This window comes from Trichosurus vulpecula, chromosome 1 (assembly GCF_011100635.1).
Source record: "Trichosurus vulpecula isolate mTriVul1 chromosome 1, mTriVul1.pri, whole genome shotgun sequence".
NCBI classification, from domain to species: Eukaryota; Metazoa; Chordata; class Mammalia; order Diprotodontia; family Phalangeridae; genus Trichosurus; species Trichosurus vulpecula.
Genome location: NC_050573.1, coordinates 560,728,197 through 560,738,383, shown reverse-complemented (window position 1 = coordinate 560,738,383; position 10,187 = coordinate 560,728,197). Strand labels below are relative to the sequence as shown.

General features: G+C 38.0%; 1 protein-coding gene across 1 annotated transcript; it reads left to right on the top strand.

Annotated features, from left to right (window-relative positions):
* The first annotated feature begins 6,039 nt into the window (after positions 1-6,039).
* On the top strand, positions 6,040-6,780 carry LOC118833735 (39S ribosomal protein L12, mitochondrial-like). Its single transcript, XM_036741121.1, has one exon. It carries the CDS (start codon positions 6,050-6,052, stop codon positions 6,650-6,652), a length of 603 nt encoding a protein of 200 aa, XP_036597016.1. The 5' UTR covers positions 6,040-6,049; the 3' UTR covers positions 6,653-6,780.
* Positions 6,781-10,187: the final 3,407 nt, after the last annotated feature.

The following is a 10,187-nucleotide window of genomic DNA, read 5'->3' as shown; positions in this document are numbered from 1 at the left end:
AGGATCTGTGATAAAAGCTTCATTTCTAAAATATATAGAAAACTGTATCAAATTTATATAAACATGTCATTCCCCAATTAAAAAATGTCAAGCAACAGGAAAAGGCAATTTTCAGATGAAGAAATTAAAGTTATCTATAGTTATATAAAATTGCTCTAAATCCCTATTGAATAGAAAAATTCAAATTAAAGTAACTCTGAGATACTACTTCAAACCCATCAGATTGTCGGATAAGACAAAAAAAAGTGAATGATCAATGCTGGAGAACATATGGGAAAATTGGAATGTTAATGTATTGTTGGTGGAGTAGAGAACTGATCCAGCTATTCTGGAGAGCAGTTTGGAACTACAGTCCAAAGGCAACCAAACTGTACATAACCTTTGATCCAGCAATGCCACTACTATGTCTGTATCCCAAAGAGATCATAACAAAAGGGAAAAGGACACTCATGTACAAAAATATTTATAGCAGCTATTTTTGTGGTGGCAAAGAATTGGAAATTGAAGGGAAGCCCATCAACTGGAGAATGGTTCAATGAGTTGTTCATTTATATGAATGTGAGATATATATATATACACACATATATACATATACATACATATATATGTATATATATATATATATATTTAATGGAATTATTACTGTTTAATAAAATTATGAGAATGCATATTTCAGGAAAAACCTGGAAAGACTTACATGAACTGATGCTGAGTGAATTCAGCAGAACCAAGAGAACATCATGTGAAATAACAGCAATATTTTGTGATGACCAACTTTGATAGACTTAGCTTTTCTTAGTAATGCAAATATCTAAGACAATTCCAAGGGACTTATGATGGAAAAATGCAATCTACATCCAGAGAAAGAACTATGGAGTCTGAATACAGATTGAAATATAATATTTTCTCTTTTACTTGTTGTTTTATTTTTCTTTCATGTGTTTTCCCCTTTTGCTCTAATTCTCCTTTTCCAACATGACTATTGTGTAAATATACTTAAAATGATATGTTTATAACCTGCATCAGATTACATGTTGTCTTGGGGGGCAGGGAAAGTAAGGAAAAATTGGAACTCTAAATCTCATAAGTGTGAATGTTGAAAACTAACTTTGAATGCAATTGGGAAAAAAATGAAACACTATTCAGTGGGAAAAAAGAAAAGGTGATAAGGTGTCAGCTTCCAGATGGAAACCGATAGCTTCAAGTAATACTCTGAGCAAAGTCGACATCTTAGTTTTAGCTTATGGGTTAGCAGACTAAATTGTTAGAAATGGAGGCATTAGCAAGAGCTAGATATGTTTTATGCTATTGGACATTTGAACTGAACTCAATTTTCCAATGCAATTTGATATTGTTGAAGAAAGATGGAGAAGGCATGTGTCAAGTGGCCTGATTGTATCTGACAAATGGGTTTGGTTCAATGTCATATTCTGCCACTTTTTTGCACTGATTTGAGCTTGTTTAGACAAGGAGGAACCAATATAATTTAGACACTCTATCTGGAAAATTGGCTTTTATTTGTTAAAGGAATGACTGTACCTCCAAAATTGACATTTGTGTAGAAGTAAGGCAAAGTTGCACCTGAAGTCAAATAGTTTTTTTTTTTTAATTTAACCTAGGAATGCATAATTCACAAGGTGGAAAGATTATATTGGGCTATGATTTGTATGATAAAAAATATAAATTATCACGTATTCATATGATTTAACCATAGTGGCTGATAACTCACACCCACTTGTAAATAGATTGGAAGATATCCTTAAGTTTGCTAAATGGGAAAGGTGATATTTTAATGGAATTAAATTCATGTCCTTCACTACTAAGGGCCAAAAGAAAGAAAGTACTATGATTAAATTTAATGATCAACAGCAAATGTTTGTTGTAATAACAGAAGCTAATATCTATTTTAAAATTCCTAATGGATTATCTCAGGATTTCTGATATTAATATCATAATTACTATAAAATTCAACCTATAGTTAGTAGACTGGTAAAATTATAGCACCCTGGAAGATGTTAGATATGGTGAATGCTTTTTTTTTCCTGCATTTCATTTTAATAATTCTGTGGTCCCCAAGGATACCCTTAGGACTGGGGAAAGTGATTTTTTAAAAGTGGAAGGAGATGCCTGATCCTCCTTTGGAGATCCAGTACTAAATCTTTTAACCTCCTTTCTAAGATAAATGGATTGAACTTCCTGATGCTAATGGACATCAGGCATTGGACAGGTAGTTCATATAGATAAGTTGCCAACTGAAACAAGCCAGAATTTCCTTTCTTACAATTTCTTTAGTACTATGAGAAGTAGAATTAAGCATGATCAGCACCCAGAAGAACCTTTAGGACACTTAAATGGCTCCATGAAAATAGATTTTGCAAATAAGGCTATAATTTTATTTTATTTTATGCATATTAATACCATAATTACTGTCTGATTGACTTGCAAAATCAAGATTGCTTGGAGGGTAACCAATGAGATTTTAGCCATATCTCTGACATGTTCCTGAGGATTTAGAAGCTCTACTAGAGCAGTTTAATGTGTTCATTGACAAACAAAGCCAGGGAAATCTTTATTCTATCAATTCTAGGACTCTGGATTTTTAAGGAAAGGATCTTTTTATCTGGTTTTCCAGAAAATGTTTTAGTTACGAAAATAGGTTGCACTGAATCTCTTTAAGTGCTGCAAGAAAATGTGGCTGGGCAACTGTTTCTGTCATTGATGTAAGATCCTTAATGAAACTTCCCCTAAACTCTTGTGCCATTGCAAACAGTGGCACCATCATTGGAAGGCATTAAGCCATTTTAATGGAGATGGTAAAATTTTTAGAATGTAAGAAAATACATAACTAAGGGTGAATTTAACAATTCCAGGACTTGAGTTGGGCCTTTTGATTTTAGACCAAAAGACTATGATAGGACACAGTAAACAATATGAGTATACCTTTTTTTACAAGTCAAAGAGCATTTATTAAGTACTTATGTTATGTTTGGCAATATGCTAAGATATGGGGATACAAATACAAACAAAAGGGACAACAGTCTTTGCCCACATGCAGCTTACATTCTAATAGGTAAAGAAAACATATGGAAGTTGAGTTGAAAAGGAAAAGAAAATGGGATTTTTAGGATTGGATCCAAGATGGAGATTAGAAGCACTCAGTTGAACTCCCCCCAACATTCCCATCCCAACAGCTTTAGAATAGTGCCTCAGATTGAAATCTGAGTGGAAGAGTCAACAAAAGTTAAGGTTGAGACATTCTTCCAGCTCAAGACAACTTAGTAGGTAGCTAGGAGAGATCTGTAAAATGAATGTAGAAACTGGTCTGAAACCCATTTGAATTCAATAACGGAGATGGGACTAGGTGGTGACAACAGAAGCAACAGTAGCTTCAGGAGCTCTCAAGCAAGTTATAGTAAGAGGGCCTGGCAACAGGTTAGAAAGATATTTTGGGGAACACTTGCATTTGCAGAACTGTAGGCAGACCTGGAAGTTGGTTGTCAATGTCATAACCTTTATCCATTTCTGGGTCATAATTCAAGGGCAGACAGAAACAGTTTCTGTCAAGAGGGTGCAGGGTCCTTGAGGAGCAGTATCACTTTTGCAGTGCATCAAAAAATGGAGTAGATCAGACGCATAATACACAGCTATAAATAACCATAGTAATGTAGTGTTTGATCAACCCAAAGATCCAAGTTTAGGGTGTAAGAACTCACCTTTTGTCAAAAAAAATATTGGGATAAGTGGAAGAAATCAAGCATACAATAGATCAAAATAGATAAATGATTTAGACATAAATGGTGGTATTATAAATAATTTAGGGAAAAATAGAATAATTTACATGTCATATCTATGGCTAAGGGAAGAATTTATGATCGAGCAACAAATAGAGAGGATCATGGGAAGTAAAATCCATCATTTTGATTATGTGAAATTAAAAAATAAAGAAATCTTTTGCCCAAACAAAACCAATACAGACAAATTTAGAAGGAAAACTGGATTTTTTACATCAAGTTTCTCTAATAAAAGCCTCATTTCTCAAATATATAGGGGACTAAGTCAAATTTGCAAATAATATGAGCCATTCCCCAATTCATAAACAGTCAAAAGATATGAACAGGCAGTTTTCAGAAGAAGAAATCAAAGTTCTCAATAGTCACTTTAAAAATTCTCTAAATCACTAATGTTTAGATAAATGCAAATTAAAAATCTCTGGAGTATTACCTCACAACCCTCAAATTTACCAATATGACAGAAAAAGAAAAATGAAAAATATGGAAGGGGATATAGGAAATTTGTGACACTAATGCACTATTGCATTGTGAGTTGTGAACTACTCCAATGATTCTGGAGAGCAATTTGGAACTAGTCCAAAAGCCTGCAAAACTCTACATAGTCTAAGGCCTAGTAGTACCACTAGTTGATCTGTATCCCAAAGATATCAAGGAAAAGGGAGAAAGCCTATTTATACAAAAATATGTATAGAAGCTTTCTTTTTATGGTGACAAAGAATTAAAAATTGAGGAGATGCCCATCAGTTGGGGAATGACTAAACAAGCTGTGGTATATGACAGTGATGAAATACTATTGTGCTATAAAACATGATGTGATGAGTAGGATGTCTTCAGTGAAAAAAAAAAAAAAACTGGAAAAACTTATATGACAAGGTGCAAAAAGAAGTGAGCTAAACCAGGAGAATGTCATGCAGTAATAGCAATATTGTGATGATAGGTGGCGGGAAAGCAGGGACTGGCATGACCTCTCTGCCGAGTCCCTCCAAAAACCTATAAAAAATGGCTCTGAACCAATTCTAGAACGACAGAACCCACAAAACAGCAGAGGGAAGCAGGGCTCCAGCCCAGGACAGCCTGGATGGTCTCTGGGTGAGGTCTATCCCACACGGAGCTGGGAGCTGGGAGCTGGGAACGGAGTGGAGCAGAGCCCAGCCTGAGCAGCGTGGACCAACAAGACCAGCAACTGGGCAGAGCATGCCCTAGCGCCCTGAATCAGTGAGCTGCGGCAGTTACCAGACCTCTCAACCCACAAACACCAAAGACTGCTGAGAAGGTTAGTGGGAAAAGCTGCGGGAGTGGAAGGAGTTCGCGGTTCGGCTACCAGCCCCGGGGGCAGTGGAGGTGGGGCGGCTACAGCTGTTGTTGCTTCCAGCCCCAGGTCCACCTGGTGGGAGGAATTAAGTGGCGGATCAGAGCAGGAGTGCAACAGCCTGCTGAAGATTTAAGCCCACTCTGGGTTGGGGGTTCCTGGGGAAGGAGTAGTGCTGGTGTGACAGAGCTGGCACCTCCCCCCCAAACGTGGAACATAGAACTCTTTAGTCTACAAGCAGTCATACCCCGCTGAAAAACTCAAGGGTCAAGTTAGTTGTTTGGGAATATGGCCAGGCAGCGAAAACACACCGAGTTTCAGTCTCAGACTTTGGATTCTTTCTTTGGTGACAAAGAAGACCAAAACATACAGACAGAAGAAGTTAACAAAGTCAAAGAGCCTACAACAGAAGCCTCCAAGAAAAACATGAACTGGTCCCAGGCCATGGAAGAGCTCAAAAAGGATTTGGAAAAGCAAGTTAGAGATGTAGAGGAAAAATTAGGAAGAGAAATGAGAAGGATGCGTGAAAACCATGAAAAACAAGTCAATGACTTGCTAAAGGAGATCCAAAAAATACTGAAAAATACACTGAAGAAAACAACACCTAAAAAAATAGACTAACTCAAATGTCAAAAGAGCTCCAAAAAGCCAAAGAGGAGAAGAATGCCTTGAAAGACAGAATTAGCCAAATGAAAAAGGAGGTCCAAAAGACCACTGAAGAAAATAATACTTTAAAAATTAGATTGGAGCAAGTGAAAGCTAGGGACTTTATGAGAAATCAAGATATTATAAAACAGAACCAAAGGAATGAAAAAACGGAAGACAATGTGAAATATCTCATTGGAAAAACAACTGACCTGGAAAATAGATCCAGGAGAGATAATTTAAATTTATTGACCACCTGAAAGCCATGATCAAAAAAAAAGCCTAGCTTCTCGCGCCCACCGTGATGCTGGCTGCGGCTGCTCGCCCCCTGCGGGGGCCCTGTTCGAGATTCTGGGCCACGGCCCTGCTCCAAACCAGGCTGCCATTATTAGGTATTTGTGCCCTGAGGCTAATGAGAAGCAGCTGCCATCAAAGAAGAAGTGAAACTCTGGCCGGAGCCACTCTGGACAATGCCCCCAAGCAGTACCCTCCTAAGATTCAGCAGTTAGTACAGGACATCGCTGGCATCACTCTACTGGAAATCTCTGATCTCAACGAGTTATTGAAGAAAACGCTGAAGATCCAGGATGTGGGGCTGGTGCCAATGGGTGGCATGGTGCCAAATGGTGCTACGGCAAAGGTTTCCCCTGAGGCAGCAGATGAAGAAGAGGCACCAAAACAGAAGGAACGAACACATTTCACTGTTCGGCTGACAGAAGCCAAGCCTGTGGATAAAGTAAAACTAATCAAGGAAGTAAAGAATTACATACAAGGCATAAACCTTGTCCAGGCAAAGAAGCTGGTAGAGTCCTTACCCCAGGAAATCAAAGCCAATGTTGCCAAATCAGAAGCAGAGAAGATTAAAGCAGCCTTGGAAGCAGCTGGTGGCACTGTGATTTTGGAGTAGGAGTTTGGGGTTCTGGAGGACTTGTGCAAAGTGGGGTTTATTCCAGTTCAGTCTGACCACTTGGGCAGTTGCCCCATGTGTATTACTGCCTGCAGACCCGAACAGATGTGCTTAACCAGTGTGGGTAGTTTGAGTGAGAACTTTCTCAGCTTTCCAGGGGACTCTGTTCTGGGAGGGAAGGGGAGGCCCATCTGTCCCAGGCCCTTTTAAAAGACTACTGTGAAGAAGGACTCTGTGGCACATAAGAGTGGGGAGCAAGTTTGTTCAAACGGTAGTCTATGAGGAAAATATATTATTATCCAGACTTCCAGTGTGTTTAGAATTGTGTGCTGAAGACCAGCGACAGGCAGCCAAGAATTGGCACAGCAGTATCTTAAACAACTGAAGTCGGATGTTGTGGGGGATAACCTAGGTTTGTATGGTGGTCTGGGCCCTAAGTCTACCTGCCTGTCCTCTTTGTTGTGGTACCAGTTAAATGCTGTATTTCTCAAGTCCTTAAGGGAAGGTACTTCATTGTCATTTTCATCCTTTGTAATTTCTGTGGTACAGTGACTTTATGATGGGTACTATTGGTTTAAAAAAAAAAAAAGCTTAGACACCACCCCCTCAGCAAGCTTATATTCTAATTGGAGGGACAGTACGTATAAATATATATTTAACAATACAAGGTATCATAGGACATGGGACAGACAGGTGTTACAGGAGTTATGAGAGCTTGATTGATTACCCAGAGTATAGAGAAGGCTATCTGGGAAAGATAAGGTTCAAGAAAGACCTTCAAGGGTTGGACTTACATAAATAGAGAAAGAAGGCATTTCAAGCAGAAGAATAGTGGGGGCAAAATAGGGGCAAAAGTGTGGATGTATTTAGGGGAAGGTAAGTAGATTAGATTGGCTGGGCAGCTATAGAGGGTAAATGGGGAAAGTTCTGGAAGGCCTTGAATCCCAAACTAAGGCGTTTGGGCTTTTAATTCAACCACAGATGTGAAAACTTGAGGGAATGGGAGTAGATGCAGCTTTTATAAGCGAATAAAGTTGATCTCACCCCTAAAAAAAAAAAAAGCCTAGATACCATCTTTCAAGAAATTGTCAAGGAGAAGTTCCCTGATATTCTAGAGCCACAGGGCAAAACAGAAATTGAAAGAATCAATCGATCACCTCCTCAAGTGGATCCCAAAAAGAAATCTCCTAGGAATATTGTCACCAAATTCCAGAGCTCCCAGATCAAGGAGAAAATATTGCAAGCAGCCAGAAAGAAACAATTTGAGTATTGTGGAAACCCAATCAGAATAACCCAAGATCTGGCAGCTTCTACATTAAGAGATCAAAGGGCTTGGAATACTATATTCCAGAGGTCAATGGAGCTAGGATTAAAACCTAGAATTACCTACCCAGCAAAACTGAGTATCATGCTCCAAGGCAAAATATGGATTTTCAATAAAATAGAGGACTTTCAAGCTTTCTCAGTGAAAAGACCAGAGCTGAATAGAAAATTTGACTTTGAAACACAAGAATCAAGAGAAGCATGAAAAGGTGATCAAGAAAAAGAACAAGAAAAAGAAATTGCAAGGTACTTACTAAAGTTGAACTGATTTGTTTACATTCCTACATTGAAAGATGATTTGTATGATTCATGAGACCTCAGTATTAGGGTAGCTGAAGGGAATACACATATATGTATATATGTTTATGTGTATATATATATATATGTGAATGTGTATGTATGTATATATCTATGTGTGTGTGTATATACATGTATATATACATATATGTATATATACATATATACGTATATATATATATATGTATATATACATATATGTATATGTATATATATATAGATAGATAGATAGATACATAGAGAGAGAGAGAGAGCGAGAGAGAGAGAGAGAGAGAGAGAGAGAGAGAGAGAGAGAGGACACAGGGTGAGTTGAAGATGAAGGGAAGATATCTAAAAGAAATAAAATCAAATTAAGGGATGAGAGAGGAACATATTGAGAGAGGGAGATAGGGAGAGACAGAATGGTTTGGATTTTCTTGCATAAAGGTGGCAAGAGGAAGCAGTTCTGTGGGAGGAGGGGAGAGGGCAGGTGAGGGGGGAATGAGTGAATCTTGCTCTCATCAGATTGGGCCTGAGGAGAGAATACCATACATATCCAATTGGGTATCTTACCCCACAGGAAAGAAGAGGGAAGAAGATAAAAAAGGAGGGGATGTTGGAGGGGAGGGCAGATGGGGGTGGAGGTAACCAAAAACAAACACTTTCAAAAGAGGACAGGGTCAAGGGATAAAATTCAATAAAGGGGGATGGGTTGGGAAGGAGCAAAATATAGTTAGTCTTTCACAACATGAGTATTGTTGGAAGGGTTATATGTAATGATACACATGTGGCCTATGTTGAATTGCTTGACCTCTTGGGGTGGGTGGGTGGGAAGGGAGGAGGGAGGAGAATTTGGAACTCAAAGTTTTTAAAAACTGACATTCAAAAACAAAAAAAAATGTTTTTTGCATGCAACTAGAAAATAAGATACACAGGCAATGGCGAGTAGATATTTAGATTGCCCTACAAGAGGGGAAGGGAAAAGGGGATGGGAGGGGAATGGGGTGACAGAATGGAGGGCTGCCTGGGGAACAAGGCAACCAAAATATATGCCATCTTGGAGTGGAGGGGAGGGTAGAAATGGGGAGAAAATTTGTAATTCAAACTCTTGTGAAAACCAATGCTGAAAACTAAATATGTTAAATAAATAAATTAAATTAAAAAAAAAAAACAATATTGTGATGATGACCACCTGTGAAAACTTAGCTACTATGTTCAATAGAATGATTCAAAACAATTTCAAATGATCCATGATTTAAAATGCAACCCTCAAGAGACAACTTATGACTTCTGAGTGCTTATTAAAGCATACCTTTTTTGTTTCTTTTTTTTTTCCTTTGTTGTGTATATTTTCTTTTGTAATATGGTTAATAAGGAAACATATTTTCCATGACTTCACACACACACTCAAACACACACACACACACACACACACACATACATATATATATATATATATATATATATATATATATATATATATATATGATACCATATTGCTTTCATTCTCAAGAAATGGGAGGACGGATTAGGAGTAAAGAATTTGGAACTTGAAATTTTTTAAAACTAATAGTACTTTTTTAAACAAAATAGTAGGAAAAGAGTAGTCAGGAAGATAGACATGGCGGCAAAGTATAGAGAATAAAGGATGGAGATTCTGCGAAGAAGGTGGAGCAGATCAAAAATTTCAAAATCTCCAAATTTCCTCCACAAAAAAGAACATCACCACAAACTGAACGTAGAACAGCAAAAATAAACAAAAATTGTGGTAAAGGAACTATCCTCCTAAGACAACTTGAGAAGACCCCAGGAAAGGCTGGACCTTCAGGTGTGGAGGTTTGGCCTGAGTAAATTCAAACATCCCTAGGCCAACTCTGCTGAATCAAGAAACAAAAAGTCCCCAGGAAACCTGGGTTGGGAGGCAGCCTCAGTCTCA

What these genes read in the sequence shown, in the direction of transcription:
- LOC118833735 (XM_036741121.1), top strand. Translation starts at nt 6,050, where the DNA reads ATGCTGGCTGCGGCTGCTCGCCCCCTGCGGGGGCCCTGTTCGAGATTC.